We start from the raw sequence: 18,738 nt of genomic DNA on the forward strand, positions 1-18,738 counted from the left end.
CCTGCCTGGGCCGGGCCAGGCCGGGCTGGGGTCGTGAGAGGAGTTTCTGGAGCGACCGTGTGGGCTGTGGGTGCGGGGCTGGGGCGGCCTCTCCCCGCAACCCCTCACACTCTCTAGTGTACGCAGCCCAGTTCTCCCTTCTGCCCGGCCGGCCCCCTCTCCCTGCAGGCTTCCCTCATGGAGACCGCTGCCGCCCCGGCCGCCCCTGTTCCCTCTGGCCTGGCGACGGGCCCCTTTCCCCCGCTTTTCCCCCCAGGACTGCACGGTATCTATGGAGAGTGCCGGCGACTGTACCCGGAGCAGCCCAACCCCTTGCAGGTCACCGCCATCCTCAAATACTGGTAAGTGGAGCGCGGGGGAGAAGGAGATTGCGAGGAAATCGAAGCTTCTGACTGGGGGGGAGGGGGCCGGGAAGCGCCTTTGGCTTTCTGAAGCCGTTTAGGGCCTAGATCAGTTTCTGTATGGGGTGATTGGGGATACATTGGTTGTGTTTATGAGGGGCAGGACAAGGAGTTTGGCGAGAGAAGCTTGAGATTTCTAGAGCCTTGAATGGGGGGTATTTACGGTCAGTCAAGTCTTGGTAGGGTAGCTAAGGCTCTGCGTCTGCTGTGCAGAGAGTCTGCTGCAAGGCTGGGACTGGCACGTGGTGGAAGGGCTTGGGGTTCATGGGTGTTTGTGATATTTGAATTGGTTGCTTTTTGGTAGAGGGGGAGTGTCGATGGGTCCGAGGACTGTGGAAGATAGCGTGGTAATACTGGGAAGTGGGGGTGGCATCGTTTCAAACATAATGGTGTAGCACTTTGGCAGAGAACTGTTGATAACGTATGTGGATTTACCACTGGGTTGGAATCTAGGCTGGCTCTGAGCTTGTAGAGGTTGCTGAACTGATAACGTTTGTGCAGAAGTGAAGGCTAATCTGGTATGTGTGATGACTGGCAGGACAGGCAGTGGCACAGCTGTATGAGGACTAGTTGTTATGGTGAGGCTTGGCAGGTGAAGTGCATTGAAAATTTATTTACTTATTTTTATATTGCCCAATAGCCAAACCTCTCTGGGCTGTTTCTAGCAGTTATTTGTAAACTTCGACATAAGAAGTATCCCTGCGAATGTAAGAGACTATTGAAAGCCTGTATTGTGCAACTATTAAAAAAGCAGAGTGCTTTTTTCATTATTTATTACATTTATATCCTGCCTTCCCTTCAAGGAGCCCAAGGTGGTGTACATGATATTCCTTCTCCATTTTATCTCCCTAGCAACATGGTGAGGTAGGTTGTGCTGGAAGTCAGTGACCAGATTTGCATGATCAAAGGGGTTCGGGCAGGAAGAAGCTGTCTGGCTGAAAAAAACAAGCAACAACAGCTTTCCCCCACCAATGACTGTCCCAGTTAGTTAGTGAATTTTGTGTCTTAGTGGGAATTAGATCCCAGGTCTCCCAAGACCCCGTACGACACTCTGATACACTGTAATACTCATTGAGGATCTTTATTCTAAAAGCAGTCTCTACCTTTAGTAAGGCTAGACTAAATACAGGACTGTAAATGCTGATCCCTTGAAGATTGCAAGATTTTTGTAAGTGGCTTTGAGGTGGCATTCTACAGTGGGCTCAACTTATTGTCATGGCTTTGTGACATGCCTCTTAACATACTCTTGCAGAAGTTTTGTGTTCTTGTTCCTCTGTGTCCTTCTTCCCATGATGTTCCTGTACATACCTAGGATATACAAGTCAAAAATATAATGGTCAAGTATACTACAAACTTTCAGCACAAGAAAATTCCTCTATAAAACTTTTGTATATTTATAGACAATTTAAAATATGTAATGCATATAAAGCAAAACAAGCTAAACACAACTCCCTACTGTTACTTACTTATGCTAAGCAAAACCTCCTTGACCCTGTACGTTCACATGACATTAAGCCACCACATGTATATATAAGTTTGATTTTAACAACATAGATGCAGAGCTTTGTTCTAGGATTCATCCCAAAAAGCCAAAACACAGAATGCTTTTCTTAAGGACAATCACTAATCTTTTTATTTTAGAGCAAAGGGAAAAATCCAAATTTAATCATACTAGGAAAGAATTCTGGCTTGTAAAATCCCTGTCTTTAGGCATATTACAGAGCTTATTCCAAGATTGTTAATGCTGCTTGTGGCAAGTTCCTAATCTGATACAGAAAAGGAAAGTGGTCTGAACTACAGTGGTAAGTTATAGTTGGAGTAAGAACTTTCACTCAAGTACTACATTTTCTGGGTTGAAGTTTTGGGAGAGCTGTGAAGCCACAAGTTGTGATACTTTAGTTTTGTGTAGAATTTGAGACAAACTAAAGTGGGTAAATATGGAAAACTTTGTTTACTGAAAATAACCAACTGTGGGGGATGATGGAAGTCATACAGCAACATATCTGAAGGCCACAAATTGCCCACCCTTGCTGTAGGGCATGCAAATACTTTATAAGTATTTATTTTATTTCTCTTTATTTCTGGGTAGTTTACAACAAAATTTTCCATAAATTTTTCCAGTTTGAATTTTTTTGGAAATTTGACATCACTGAGAAGATTTTGAAGTGAAGCACGCTTTTTACTTTGTTTTGTGAAGACTTGTAAGTTCTGCTGTTGTTTTATGCTGTTCGCGAGGCATTTGGAACCTAGGCAAGTAGTAATTGCAAAGGCTTCTGTCCTGTAGTCTGGGATCTCCTTCTGTGACTATTTAACCAGGAAGAGGGAAGGAAGAAGCTCAGAGAGCTTTATATTAACCAGTGGTATTAGATTGACTTTATGGTTCTGCTGACTTCCCAGACCAGTGGGATTATGGCATGTAATGTGAATGTCCCAGCTGGAACTGCCTGTTCTTTTCTTTGACTAATACCCCAGTGACAAAGAGAGCCAGTGTCTTGATTCACAGAGCTCCCAATATGATCCTGGCACTTGCGCTATAGTGTGATTCTAAGTGCTGTTAATTTTAAAAGATGATCATGCGGGAATGTTGTGCAGTTGTGATTCCTTTATAACAAGTAGGACCTAGTGGTTTTCATACAGATGTGCAGGCTAGTCCTCAAGTCCATAAGGATAAGAAACCCAATTAGACAGTAGTTGTGTGTTTCACTAACTTTTCACTATGATTTTCTAGCAACTTTTGTTTAGAAGTATCAGAATAATGAGAATTTGGGCTGCTGTTTCTTTATCTACCTTCTTTACTACTGACTGATTCAAGAATTTCAACTTGAAATTGATACCATGCGGTCTGGAAAGTGGCATAGAAATGAACATATAAATAAATACATAAATAAATAAAATAAGGAAAGCATTATTTCAGCTTAGTTGTGGATTAATTTTAAGCTGTGACCTGGTTCACACTTAAGAGCAGTATTTGTCAGCAATCTATGCAATTCATGGGTTATTTACCTCAAGATTTGTGGAAGTGTGGGCTGTGCACCAGCTGCATCCATTTTGCAGCAATGACTTATAACGACTCCATTATCTTAACCTGAACACTTTAGGTTATTCATTGGTTAAACAATCCATGGTTAACCCATGGTATGTTCTTAGGATGTGTAATCCAAAGTATACAGGTCCAGATGTCACACTAATAACCTATGAATGGGGGCATTCTTGAGTTGTTGCCACTAAGTGGAAGCAGCTTGTACACATGTCCATATTTGATTTATTGTTGAATGCTTACATTTGGTGTGAACAGTTCCTGTCACTTTCATCCCTTTTTATGGTTCTTTCTGTATTTCAACATACATGAGAAATTGATAACCCAAAATTGTTGAGGAAGCCTAAATATTCACTAAAATATAGGTGATTTACTTAGTTTACATTATTCTGTAAGGAACACTTTATTTCTATACTTCTCACAAATTCTCTAGAAATTAAAATAGGCAGGACTGTGTTTTCCCTCTGGATGTCATGTGAGGGAAAAAAAAGAGTTCTTGGTTCTGCTGTTTACAATATGAATCTCTGGACATAGTTATGCTAGAAAGGGAAAGAATGGTTGCTATTTTTGTAACAGTCACATAAACAGTATAGGAGTTAAGGTAATATTTGTGTGTGTGTTTTAAGGACATTCTTTCTGTACTTCTATGCCTTCCACAGTTTTGATTCTTTCTTTGCTGGATAAAGCCAGAGTTAAGGACATGAGTTTGACCTCAGCCAATTTTGGGGAAATTGGTACAGATGTTGACCTTCCTACAAAATTAAATGTAAACTAGAGAACGCAATTACTTTTTCTCAGTGAAAGTCTGGAAAAGTCTGCCTGCAGTTGAGTCATGAATAGATCAAAAACATTCTGTTTCAGTGGAATGAAATAGTGTTGCCTTAGGTACTTCTGCACGGAGTGGTACTTTCCCCCTCTTTGGGTTTTGTAAGCAGCTTCTGCATTAATGAGAAACACCACTGGGGTAGATTGCAGCTACCACTTAGCTAGCCAGCAAGAGTTGTGAGACTGACATCTGGTGGTCCAAATATTATTGTTCAGAACATACTTGGAGGCATCAGCCTGCTAAGATGTATCTTTTTTGATATTTTCATAGAGTTCTTTTGGTTTGCCTCTGAGAAGTTCTTGGTGCTTTCTACAAAGTTGTTTCTTCTTCCTTATAACAACTGTTTTCTTTTTGCCCTAACCTCTTCTTGGAACATAACCTGTACTTGGCCTTGGTGTGGGAAACTGTAGGTTTTTGTAACTGTAAGTACTTGCCTTACAGTTGCTTTGTATGCTCCCTCTTATCTTATGCTTTAAAAAAGTTCAGGAAAGGAAAATTGCCAGATATATGCATCTTACTTGAGCCACTTTATATGCTAAAAGATTCTACACTTAAAGCAGATTTGCTATATGAAGGATTGCTGGGGAGCAATGATTAATTCTGTGTCACATCTTGTCCACAGTGAACAAAAAACCTGCATGTACAGTCTAGTACTATTTAGCTTGTGGGCAGTAAATCTGTGGCTTTCTGGGTTGACTTGCTGCATTCTAACCACTGGCCATATTGGCTGGAGTTTAATAGCTGGAGGATCAGATCACAGGTTCCCCAGCCCTGATCAAGCTGAAGATAGAAGTTACATCAAGCTGTGAAACTTGCATCAGAAATTAAAACTTGCATCAATCCAGTATGAAATATCAGTTAAAATTAGTTTGGAATAAATAAGGTTTCAAAGCCCATTGAAAAGACATCACTGTAAGACCTGTCCAGGGAGGTAATTCAGAATGGATGGGACTACTACTGAAAATGCCCTAGTTCCTAGTACTACTTTAATGCCCATGAGTGGGACACATCTAGGCGAGGGGTCAGCAACCTGCGGCTCCAGAGCCGCACATGGTTCTTGAATCCCTCTGCTGTGGCTCCATCACCCAAAATACGCGTCACTGCCGCCGATCTATGACCGAGACTCCGAGTTACAAAATACCAGTAGGTGATGATGAGGCATCCACTCAGAAACGCTGCCTTAGCAGGTCAAGTAAATTGGGACATTGCAGGGAACAAGCCAGGAACAAGCTTTGGCTCTCATGTTACACGAAAGGAAACTGAAAAGAAAAGATTCTCTTTGGCCAAATGTTATCTCCTTCCCCTGAATGATAAAAGCTGCAGTTGGGACCTGTCACAATTCACAGCACTTGACTGTTTATCTGCTAATCAGTCACTAAACACACCTATATCTGGGACCCCCCCCCCCCATAGGCCAACCATGGATAGATGGATAAAGAAAAGTTCTGAAGAAAACAAACTTTAATGATACGTAGGTAGATTCATTTGCTTTTACTGCTGACGAACTTATGGGGTTTGCTGTTTAATGCATGCAGCCCTTTAGCACTGACTTTGACTCTTATTTTATTATTTTATTTATTTATTTATTTATTTAAAACATTTCTATGCCGCCCCATTCGCCGAAGCCTTGGGGCGGCTCACAACATAAATTAAAATATAATACATTAAAATATAAAACAAATTAACAATATAAAATAAGTCACCCTGGCCAGATAAAATGAGCAAATAATATTAACAATTAAAATGACATTTAAATAAAAAGGTCTTCGCCTGGCGCCGAAAAACAAATAACGACGGTGCCAGGCGGACCTCTCTGGGGAGCACATTCCATAGATTGGGCGCCACCGCAGAGAAAGCCCTCTTCCGAGTACCTACCCTCCTAATTTCTTTCACGGAGGATTCCCGGAGAAGGGCCTCTCCCGCAGATCTCAAGAGGCGGGTGGGTGTATATGGATGTAAGCGCTCCTTCAGGTAACCAGGACCCAAGGCGTTTAGGGCTTTATAGGTCATCACCAACACCTTGAATTGGGCCCAGACTTCAATGGGAAGCCAGTGAAGCTGACGGAGGACTGGAGTCATGTGAACATAACTCCCAGTCCCCGTCAGCAGCCTGGCAGCTCTATTTTGAACCAATTGAAGTATCCGGACCGTCTTCAAGGGTAGCCCCACATAGAGCGCGTTACAGAAGTCAAGGCAGGAAGTCACCAGCGCGTGTGTCACTGTTGCCAGGCAGTCGTACTCCAGGTAGAGGCGCAGCTGCTTAATCAGCCGAAGCTGAAGGAAAGCGCTCATCGCCACTGCTGTCACCTGAGCTTCCAGTGAAAGCTCTGGGTCGAGGAGCACTCCCAGGCTGCGGACCTTGTCCCTAAGAGGGAGTGCAACCCCATTCAGGACTAAGTTCAATTCACCCTCCCCGAAGCCCGATCCGCCAACCAACAGGACCTCCGTCTTGTCTGGATTGAGCTTCAGTTTATTGGCCCTCATCTAGCCCATTAGCTCGGCCAGGCATCGGTTCAGTACAGCCACTGCCTCACCTGGATTGGTGGAAAATGAGAGGTAGAGCTGGGTATCATCTTCAGGAAGCTGTTCTCCTATTCAAAATATATGAAAGGAGTCCTACTAGTTTATAATGTAAGATTAAAAATAACAGTTTTTAGTGACTGAACAAGAGCTGCAGCTAAATCATAATAAAGATATACATAGTATTAAGGTAAAAATGATATATGCAGTGTTATCTTCATTTTAGATGTCAAAAGGGTAACTTCCATCATCCTTCACTATTGGCCAGACTGGGTATGACCAATGGGGAGCTGCAGTCCAATTGCATCTGGTGGGCCAGTGTCCCCCTTTCTTGCTATATACGAAGCTTTAATGGTAGTTACAAGTACTTTAAATTGGATCAAGAAAAAAAGTCCAACGTTTTGGTTTAAACAAATGATTGTAGGAAGTTGGGTGTGTGAGGAAAAAAAGCTTTAGTCAGGCTTTCTGATCTTTTAGTATTTGAAGGTGTTTGGCAGTCATATGTAAATATTCATTTCTATTGTGAACAGGAGGTCTTTGTCTTGTGAGCATCTTTGCAGGCTTGTCTTTTATTTCATGTTTAAACAATAAAACAAAGTATGTGAAATGTCCTGAAGGTCAAACAGTGCAGCACTGCAAGATCTATTGATAAACAACTGTTGTTATTTTGACGCAAGGCAAAGCTCTTACTTGCTTGCCCTAACTATTTAATAAAGGAATTAGATGTAATGATGTTGAATGCAGTGGTGGTAATGCATTGGCTTAAAACCATTTGTTTTCCAACACTGAGTGGCAACTTACTCTTGTTTCTTTTCAATTTTTTCTTATATAGGTTAGGTGGACCTGATCCTCTGGACTATGTCAGTATGTACAGGAACTTGGGAAGCCCAACCCAAAATGTTCCTGAGCACTGGCACTATGTAAGCTTTGGATTAAGCGACTTGTATGGTGATAACAGAGTGCATGAGTAAGTCTTTAATTTCTATTTATTGTGGATTGTAGCTTTCTGAAGCAGTTGGAAATGTAGTAGAAGTATGCATGCACACAAGTAAAAGTAGTTCTACGTGACAAAATTCAGGAAGGGTAGTTCTCTCTAAGGGTAAATTGCATTGCTGCTTACCTGAAAGTACTGCAATTACTAAAAAAAAACTATGCAGGGAGTCTTCAATAAAAAAAATTGGAGTAGAATTTAACAGCAAGCTTGGTTTTGTTTTGGATTCAGAAGACCTGGAAATCCTCTACCTCCTAGGTGTTAAACTAACACAACAAGCACAGAAAGAATGTATTTTCACCAATCAATGTTGTGAATTGTCATTGTTATCACCTTATTTATTTATCATACTTTTAACCCACCTAATAACCTAAGGTTTCTGAGTACCTTTCCATAGAAATGTCACGTAATGTATCCCTTCATCTTTATGGCCTTTGACGCTACTGCTTAAAAGTTTTGTCATAATGCTTCATATTAGTTCACAAAGTGGGCTTTAGTCAATGAAAGCTATAAAATCAGTTTGTTAAAGTGTTACAAAAGGCTGTTTCTCTGGCATTCATAACCTGTGTAAATGTTAAACATGGCAGAATAATTTAAGTATCTGGGATGGATGCTGCTACTCATCAGTTTTATTATTATGTTCTCCCCATTAGCAGAATGATCATAATATGTATTTCATTTTTGGGCTATCATAGGGTGATTCTGACCATGTAAAAGTATCTCAAGGCTTATATATTAAATCACAACGTGTGTTTCTGTTGTAGAAGACATTTAAACATAAACTTCAGCCATTTGCACTTTTAAGTTTATAATTTCTCAGAGTACACATAAATAGCATTTGTTTACAATCAGTGCCCTGTTCTTCACTGCTATGTTACTAGAGAATACCAGCCCTGAAGTCTTCATTCTGCATTCTCTCTAGTATAGATGATAACTCATTTCAGATCAGTTGAACTCCTGAACTGGTGTCTGGAGGCAGTTTTGGGATGGATGAGGGCAGGCAAGCTGAGACATAATCCAGACAAGGCAGAAGTACAGTGGATAGGGAAACTGATTAATCTGAGGAAAGGATTACATCTAGTCCTAGATGTGGTTAAGCTTTCCCTGAAGGGTCAGGTGCACTGTGTGGGTATTTTCAGTTTCTTTGCTCACTGGGGATGTTAGGTGGTGGCAGCAGGTAGGAGTACTTGTTACGAACTTAAGCTTGGATGGCGGTTATAACAGTATCTTAAAGAGAAATGCTGTTGCCTTGCCTATTCATGCTCTGTAAAAGGACTGCTGTAATATACTGTACTTTGGCATGCCTTTGAACATGGTTCAGAAACTCTAGCTGGTACAGAATGTGATACTGAGCCAGCTACACTGATTGCCAGTGCATGTCTGAGCTCAATTTAAAGTGCTGGTTTTAAATATTTTAAAGCTTTAAATTAGTTGTGCCTAAGTTACCTGATACATAACCTTATCCTATACCAACTACTCACATTTGACTCAGAGGCCCTTCTCACTTGCCTGCTTACTGGTGAATATAAGGGGGAGAGAGTTTCATCAGTGGGTTGGCCAGACCTCCTCTTTTCAAGTGTTCAGGAAAGTATTGGACCCACTTGTTTTTCTAATCTTTCTAGTTTTATGATAATTTATGTTTTCATATGTCATGTTTCATTTTGACCCTATAACTTAATAGGTAGTTGAGATGAATGAGTGCTCAGTTCAGCTCCATCTTTTTCTTCAACTCTAAATCCAAGATAGAATGTCCTCTGCATTGAAAGAAAAGTGCAACATAGGCTAGCCACAAAGTGATGATTTTGTCATAGCAACTAGTCATAGCACAAGTTCTTTGAACTGGACGCACCTCTACTTTGCAGTCTATCTAGAATTCAGGCCAGAACATATTTGTACTACTATACAGTGGTACCTCGGCTCACGAATGCCTCAGTTCACGATCAAATCGGGTCACGAACAGAAATTTCAGAAAAATTTTGTCTCAGGTTGCGAACTCTGCATTGGGTGATGGTCGCGATTGCACCCAACTTCTCTGCATGGTTGCGATCGTGGTCGCACTGGGGGGAGGAGATGGCCATGATCATGCTTGGGGGGGGGGAGGGGAGATGGCTACGATTGTGCTCTGGGGGTGGGGGAGATGGCACGATCGTGCGGGGGGGGGGATGTCCGTGATCTTCGTTGTTCTTTGTCACTTTGCTGCAAATGTTTGTGATTAAAAAAATATAGTTACAGAATGGTTTAACCTTATTTACCTTGAACCTTATGGGAAAATTTGACTTGGCTCATGACCAATTTGGGTCATGACCAGAGTCATGGAATGGATTAAGTTTGTGAGGCAAGGTACCACTGTATTGGTGCAGTCCTAGTGTAATAAGCATAAGCTCTCAAATTTAGGAGGTTAAGCTCATCCCATACTCTTTCTGCCTTCCTGTCCTGCATTTTCACTAGATGGGCTTTTTTACCAGTCCAGCAACAGCATTTCAGAGGAGGAGGGAAGAAGGCTGGGAAGGTCTCAAGATAACTTGTATCCTGGCCTCATCAGTCCCTTCCCTCCCCACCTACCAAAGCAACCCCCCCCCCCCGTTGCATTTCAAGCCTAGGAAAGGAAGCAAGTGCAGTTCTTTCAATGCCTAGTTGCCTAGAGCACCATTTCTGAGGTCAGAGTGCTGTCTAGGAGCCATAGAATTGCTTCCTAAAGGTTACAGATTTGTTCCCTAGAAATTTATGTCGCTAGTTGCATGCTGTCATCAGGTGCCATTCCTTGATGCCCACTAAGCAGTGCAACACTGCGCACAGTGTTTTGAAATGGGAATATCTGGCTTGAATTATGGACTCTGTATATATCAATAAAGGAATAGGAGATATATGTAGCATGTAGATATGAAGGTTAAGTAAATTTTCTTATTCTAATAAAACGCCGCCAAGAAAAATACCCTTTGTTTCGTTGCATGAAAATGTATTTCCACTTACCAGGGTGTGGCTTTCATATTCTGCTTAAATGTTGGTGATTGTCTGCTAACAAAATAGCTATTTAATAACGTGGAAGAATTCCTAGTAATGGAATTCCTAGGATCAAAAATAATGGCAAAGAGCACTTATGCTGTAGGTTCAAATTTCAAAATCCTCAGACAAGACAAGAAGGAATTTGCAAGTATGAAATTAATCTTGTTGAAAATAGATTATTTGGTTGAGTATATCTGGATTTTGTTACTGTGTTTTGAATCTTTGCACTGCTGCTAGGTTTTATTTGATTTTTATTTTATATTTTACTTTTAAGGATTTATGTTACCTTTTATCTGGATGTATTTTATGGTTTTAATTCTTTGGAACTGCCCAGAGCACTTTGTGTATTGGTTTGTATAGAAATGTAGTAGATAAATAATGTTTGCTCTTTTTGACAAATTAATCCTGAATGCTTCTTTTTTTGACAATTCAAAATATAGTATCCACAGAATTCTACTCAAACTATAAATATGTCATTTTCCCTCAAGATTAGAGAAAGTAGATATTATCTGATAATGTAGATAAAAATACGTGTAATTCTGTGCCTTTTAAATGTTTGGTCACTTATTTCTGATATACATATCTTGCCTTATACTTTGCGTCAGGACACTTCTCCAACTTCCTATTCTCTGTTGGTGGTAGACCTCCCTTGAAGCTGTGGCCACCTTGTGGATTTCTTTTCTTTTCTTTTTCCTTTTTTTCTGGTCTGGTGTGTGTTTGGCTTTAAAATGTCATTTGTTTAAGGTAGTTAATGTAAGAGATGGGCCACCTACAGAGAGGCTGCCTTGCACTGCTTAAACCTCACACACAATCACTGAAACTAAAGCACGTCCTTATTGTTAAAGATTTTGGAATTAAAGTCTTGCTTTTGAAGTATGGAAGGAGACTTGTTCTATGTTTACAGCACAGTAGTTGAACTTACAAGGAGGACTGTTTTTAATAAAAGGTAACAGAGTCTGACTCAACGTAAATCTAGTATGCAGTCTATCTGTTTATGCTTCCTTGGAGAATAAGCTGCTCTGCTTTCCAAAGTAAAATATTTTCCCAATGCACAGTAAGAGAAGTTGAAGTGGGGGAAGGGGCTGGCTTATAGGAATGGTAAATCTGGCAAATGTCTGATGGATTCTAATTTCTTTTCCTTGGATATTAGATGGAAGCATGTTAACACTTTTGCTGCTACATGATCTTCTTGCTTTTTAATTAGTCCTTCCTTGCTCTCTAGCAGAGCTAACAAATTCTAAACTAGAAATAGGAAATCTAGTTCCCCTTTGGTGAAGCTTTTCAAGGTCTTTGGAAGATTTGGCTACCTGCTAATGTCTGTTCCATCATACTTCTTAATTACTCTACTTCTGCATTATCGTTGCCATGTTCATTAGGTTGCCACAACGCATTGTGGTGCCCATGGGTGCCATCCAGAAATTTTAAGCTGCAATTGAGACTTGTCATGCTATACCAAGTAGAGTGGGTTCTGCGAGTGTTATTTATCTTTCTTTTGCTGTGTTCTGATTATACAATAAGTAGTGCTTGCAACTCGAATATTCAAAATGATTGCTTGCATGTACTGCAGGACATCATGACTTAAAACAAGGTATGAAGGTAAATGTGCTCCCTTATTTTTAATTTTTTTTGGCTCCAGCAGCTGTTATTCAGAGATAAGCTACTGAGAGATGGTAAAGGCAGTGTGCACATGTAGCTCAAAGCATTTCTGGCAGATTCTACTCATACCTGCAGATAAAAAAGATTCAGACCCTAAGCAGTGAGAAAATAGCATTTTGATACTATGGATCTGGTTGGATCTACATGTTCAAAAGCCTTCCCTTCTTAGTAAGGTGAGGGGTCACTCTTCCTTATCGAAGTAGAGACGGAGGAGCACCTTGAAAACAAATCTGGTAGGACCTGCATTTTCAGAAGGCATATGTGTGCTTTTTCTTTGCTGTTTTTTAATGGACTGCAAGCTTGACTGCGGGAGTTGCATTGGGAGAAAGAGAATGAACTCTAATATGTAGCTTCTGTTATTAAAATCTCCCAAGAGAGTCCGTATTTCCCCCCATGGCTAGGGAAATAATTACCATTCTATCTCTATAGTGCTGCTAAGCCAGTTTTACCCCCTTTCCTTAAAAAACCCAGCATGCCAGAAGAGTAGGCTCATATACTGCACTGCAGGGTTGTCATATATACTGTTCACTCCCCCTCAACAATATGGGAATAACAGCACTTAGCTATTTTGCTGATGCAATCAATGTTTTTTCAGCCACAGCCCCTGTCCCCTGGCAAAAGGGTATCATAACAATGAACTTTATTAATGTTGGAGGGTATTTTTTAAAATGTTTTTAAACAGACAGACTTCGGAGTTTTTCTTGAGTTAGAAAGATCATGAACTCATGTCTTTGATTCTACAATTTTCAATGGAGGGGTGGGAGGAAATACACTAACACCCAATTACAACTACAACAAAATCTTAGATTTCTCAAAGATTTTCTTTGGGCAACAATTTCTTTACCAAGGAAGACCAAAAAAAAAGTCATTCAAAATGAATCAGTCAGTGGGTATATTACTCTGTTTTTTGTCTATGCAGCTAGCACTGTTTCCAATTATTTTACTCATTGGCTAAATAACTGAATACCAGGAGCTGGGTCGTTTCTTGGAGAACAGTGGAAGAAAAATGTGAAAACACATTTAAATGCATTTCTAGTTCTACAAGGCCACTAAGGACTTGTTTTTCATAATGAAAGCTGGTAAACTGGACCAGGTAACTGCAAATGAATATTTGACAGCATTGTTAGAGTCAAATTAAAATCTGTCCAAACAAGCAATATGGTAACCCTGTGCTTAATTCTGTCTGTTCCCTTTCCACCTCAAAATTATCCTCTGCAAACTGTTTTTCTGTAAGGATAACTGTTTTTAAGGTAAGGATTGACAACCTCTGTCCCATGGACCAATTTGGCCCACCAGGCTAGTCCATCCAGTGTGCAGAATGTTGGGTGAAGCCCCTTCCCAAACCCTACCTGCTGGAAGCTTGGAAAGGAAATGGGGAGAGGGATCCCTGCTGTTATAACCAATCACATTTCAGAGATAATGTTAGGAGTTCCCCTTATATAGGGAGTCCATTGACATGGAGCAAGCAAAGCAGAGAAAGACAAGAGCAATTTCTCCTTAGGCGTTTTAAAGGAGGCTGAGCCAGAATGCAATCATGTTCTGGGCACTAAAAAAAATCCCACTCATGATCTGTGGGGAAGGGAGATACATAGAAAGCTGCCCTATACTGAATCAGACCATTGGTGCATCTAGCCCAGTATTTTGGACACTGACTGGCATCACCTCTCCAAAGTTTCAGGTAGGATTATTGTTTAGCCCTACCTAGATTGAACCTGGGGCCTTCTGAATGTGCTGTACCACCAAGGTACGGTTTAGCTGCCCCCCCCCACCCCCAACCATGCATTTTGTTGAAAGGGTGATTATAAGCTAAAAAGGGAGCAGAGAGGCCTTTTTCCCCTCAGGACAGTGTGAAGCATGCTACTTTGAATCAAAATAAACATAACAATGAGGAGGAAAGAATCCTCTAACACCATGTATGCTCTGCTTTGCACTTAAGGGACCAAAAATTGTACAAAGTCATTGATTTCATGCAATTTGGCATATGACGAGTATAGCTTCATTCTCAGGTCCCATATACCAGAAGCATATTGTTGCTAGTTGTCAATACTGTAGAAGGGAAGTGTTTTTGTTAGAAGTGTTTCTGAATATTCCTGAAATGTTCTTTGGATCTTTAAATATCGACACTTTCCTATTAGCATGTTAAAGCAATTATGACTCAGCCCTCCTTTCTATGGATTAATATGTAGACACCGCCTTCTCACAAACAGCCATCAAGTTGGATGATCCACATTTTTTAATTTTGGGGATGAAGATGATACTGCTCCAAACATGGAAAGTACCTTTGTATGTTATTGTTGGAAAAGGCCCTATAGCTTTTTTTGTTGTTGTATGCCATCAAGTCATCTCCAAGTTAGGGTGACTCTCCAAAATGACCTATTGCCGACAGCCCTGCTCAGCTTTTGTAAACTTAAGGCTTAATACAGCCTCTCCATCTCTTTTTTCCGACTATATATTCTGTTTGATTTCTACATTGGTCATTAGCGATACCCACATTTACAGTCATTAGATCAGTTGCCTGAAGTATGTATTAGCAATAAACAGATTGTTTGCTTCACAGATTTCTATGAGTTGTTCTCTTTGCCACTGATCCCTAGGCTAAATTCTCCCACATTAGATTCCTACTTTTGTGTTCTCATCATTCATGACTATCAGAATGTCTTGTTTTGGTGTGTTATCAATTCTTCATGAAAGCCTGCATAAAAGTTTTCAGTTTCTCCTTATGTGACTTCTGTTGCTGGAACATACAGTATATCACAGAAGTAAGTACACCCCTCACATTTTGTAAATATACTATATCTTTTCATGTGACAGCCCTGAAGAAATGACACTGCTACAATGTAAAGTAGTGAGTATACAGCCTGTTTAACAGTGTAAATTTGCTGTCCCCTCAAAATAACTCAGCACACAGCCATCAATGTCTAAACTGCTGGCAACAAAAGGTAGTACACCCTTAAGTGAAACTGTCCAAATTGGGCATTATTGGCCATTTCCTCTCCCCAGTGTCATGTGACTCATTAGTGTTCCAAGGTCTCAGGTGTGAATGGGGAGCAGGTGTGTTAAATTTGGTGTTATCACTCTCACTCTCTCATACTGGTCACTAAAAGTTCAACATGGCACCTCATGGCAAAGAACTCTGAGGATCTGAAAAAAAGAATTGTTGCTCTACATAAAGATGGCCTTGGCTATAAGAAGATTGCCAAGACCCTGAAACTGAGCTGTAGCACGGTGGCCAAGACCATACAGTGGTTTAACAGGACAGGTTCCACTCGGAACAGGCCTTGCCATGGTCTACCAAAGAAGTTGAGTGCACATGCTCAGCGTCATATCCAGAGGTTGGCTTTGGGAAATAGACGTATGAGTGCTGCCAGCATTGCTGCAGAGGTTGAAGGGGTGGTGGGTCAGCCTGTCAGTGCTCAGACCATACACCGCACACTGCATCAAATTGGTCTGCAGGGCTGTTGTCCCAGAAGGAAGCCTCTTCTAAAGATGATGCACAAGAAAGCCCACAAACAGTTTGCTGAAGACAAGCAGACTAAGGACATGGATTACTGGAACCATGTCCTGTGGTCTAATGAGACCAAGATAAACTTATTTGGTTCAGATGGTGTCAAGCATGTGTGGTGACAACCAGGTGAGGAGTACAAAGGCAAGTGTGTCTTGCCTTCAGTCAAGCATGGTGGTGGGAGTGTCATGGTCTGGGGCTGCATGATTGCTGCCGGCACTGGGGAGCTACAGTTCATTGAGGCCATGAATGCCAACATGTACTGTGACATACTGAAGCAGAGCATGATCCCCTCCCTTCGGAAACTGGGCCGCAGGGCAGTATTCTAACATGATAACGACCCCAAACACACCTCCAAGACGACCACTGCCTTGCTAAAGAAGCTGAGGGTAAAGGTGATGGACTGGCCAAGCATGTCTCCAGGCCTAAACCCTATTGACCATCTGTGATGCATCCTGGAACGGAAGGTGGAGGAGCACAAGGTCTCTAACATCCACCAGCTCTGTGATGTTGTCATGGAGGAGTGGAAGAGGACTCCAGTGGCAACCTGTGAAGCTCTGGTGAACTACATGCCCAAGAGGGTTAAGGCAGTGCTGGAAAATAATGGTGGCCACACAAAATATTGATACTTTGGGCCCAATTTGGACAGTTTCACTTAGGGGTGTACTCGCTTTTGTTGCCAGCGGTTTAGACATTAATGGCTGTGTGTTGAGTTATTTTGAGGGGACAGCAAATTTACACTGTTATACAAGCTGTATACTCACTACTTTACATTGTAGCAGTGTCATTTCTTCAGGGTTGTCTCATGAAAAGATATATTTACAAAATGTGAGGGGTGTACTCACTTCTGTGATATACTATAGGCTTAAATGAAGGTTATATTGATAGATTTTTCAAAAATTCTAATAAATATGATTTGGTTGGACTTTGTATTATAGTCCTTTACTGCCTGTGCTATGTCTTGCCTCAATATTAGAGCCAGTTCATATCTTCTGAGTTTGTTTCACTGAAATGCCCCATTTCAGTCCACTTTAGTTTAATCACGCTAAGTACTGCAGTGTTAAGCCATTCCATTTCTTGCTGTAAGGTTTCCAGTTTGCCTTGATTCGTACTTCTCAGGTTCCAGTTGAATATGTTATGCAGCATCAGACTTTTGTTTCATCTCTGTGCATGTCAGGTACCAGCCTTCCTTTGTGGTTCAATAAGCTGCATCATTAGTGACAGTGCTATTTTTATTTTTTGTTTGCTGTTTCTCAGTAGCAGATTGAGTGCCTTCATACCTGCAAGCCTCATCTTCTGGCACTGTCTCTTGTTTCATTTTGGTTTGCTTCAACTTAAGGTTTTCCAGATAATTCACAGATGGTTTACCATTGCCGCCTTTTGCTTTGTACTAACTGTTAGTCTGAGCTTCCCTGCCATTGTCCAATGTCATTGTTGCCTTCAGGTACTACTGCTGCCCAATAGGTGTCCTTCAGAAGTTTCTCCACCCCGTATTCATTTGTGATAGCCATTCTCTTTTGCCAGTGTGACCTTTACTTGTTCAGACAGTGGATCCATCTTAGTCTGGTGTCTTGGTTTTGACAATTCGGGCTTGGATGTTCCTGCTGGGCAGCCTGCCTAGTGGAGAGCCTGGCCTCTGGGTGGCATTGTTTTCAATTTCTCTTACACTCTCAAACCCCCTCACCACATTAAGGTGTACATCCAAGTGGGGGTTCAAAGCCATTAACAGTATGTATGTTGGCAGTGTATTAGTCTCTGAAAACAAAGTTCAGATTAACTGAGAACTGGCCTGAAATGCTCTTATTCACTGTAATGGCAATAGAGTTAACAGTCATAAACACTTTTTTCAGGTGATCATGTATAGAAAATATATTTACTTTTTAAGCAAGGAGTGCCATTGTGTGTATGTGCAGTACACCATTCTCCCAGTCCATTAAGGAATCATTTTGTCCTTTCTTTTAAACTTCCAGACGTCTTGCTCTGGAATGTGAAGGAAATTACCTACTAAAGTGAGAATGTATATGCTTTGCTTAAAGAGCTTTGATTCTGAACTGGAAAGCTCAGAAACCTACAGGTTTGCTATGAAAATGCTAGCTTGCGAATTCCATAACATTATTTGTATTGTGAGAGTCAAGTGAGGAGGAATACCCCAGTTGCTCCTGTAGGAATAGAATAGATTTTTTACACCTGAAATCTAGGGAGATTGGGTCCCCCCCCCCCTTAAGAAGCTAAAGAGCAACAGTTCTGTCTGTAAACAGGATTAGATAACTTCTGGGGCTTGGAAAACATCATTGCTTGCTCCCAAACCCAGCAGAGGGCTGCACTGCTCCCCTACTGCCAACAGAAGTGGCTGCATTGCGATGCATACTTACAACCAGAGTGCAAGAGAAAGTTATATGCTATATAACTAACAGAATGTAGTTTGACTTTGTGTATATGTATTTGGGGGAGAATATGTTGAATGTTTAAGAGTTAAAATAGTTAAAAAGCTAACATGTTTGCTATATTTGGGGAAAACAATTAAATCTGTACAATTAGTTTTGTATAGTGTTCCCGAGTGCATGTATCAGTATGCAAATATATGCAGAATTCTGGAACTTGACGAGATATGAATATTTTTCCCATGTTAAAATGTCATCTTTTTATAGTACATACTTCAGCAGTAATTTAGATTTATTGTTGCAGGAGATACATGGTATTCCATTTTAATACCTGCTTCCTACAACCTGCACTTAAATACAAAATGTGAATCTTTAATACTGTACTCAAAAGAGAATAAACATTAATATTTGCCACACATGG

General features: G+C 40.9%; 1 protein-coding gene across 3 annotated transcripts in view; it reads left to right on the top strand.

Moving 5' to 3' along the window:
• SUFU (SUFU negative regulator of hedgehog signaling) overlaps positions 1–18,738 on the top strand; it is a 102,908-nt gene continuing 84,170 nt past the window's right edge. Inside the window, exons 1-2 of one of the 3 annotated variants that reach the window (XM_044437638.1) lie at positions 1–341; positions 7,617–7,751. In XM_044437638.1, the coding sequence (XP_044293573.1) occupies positions 178–341; positions 7,617–7,751 (299 nt within the window). In that variant the 5' untranslated portion in view covers positions 1–177. The remainder of the gene's footprint in view (positions 342–7,616; positions 7,752–18,738) is intronic. The other 2 variants (XM_044437620.1, XM_044437629.1) reach the window with 2 other exon arrangements.

Source organism: Varanus komodoensis, unplaced genomic scaffold, assembly GCF_004798865.1.
Source record: "Varanus komodoensis strain SLA01 unplaced genomic scaffold, ASM479886v1 scaffold1, whole genome shotgun sequence".
NCBI lineage: Eukaryota > Metazoa > Chordata > Lepidosauria > Squamata > Varanidae > Varanus > Varanus komodoensis.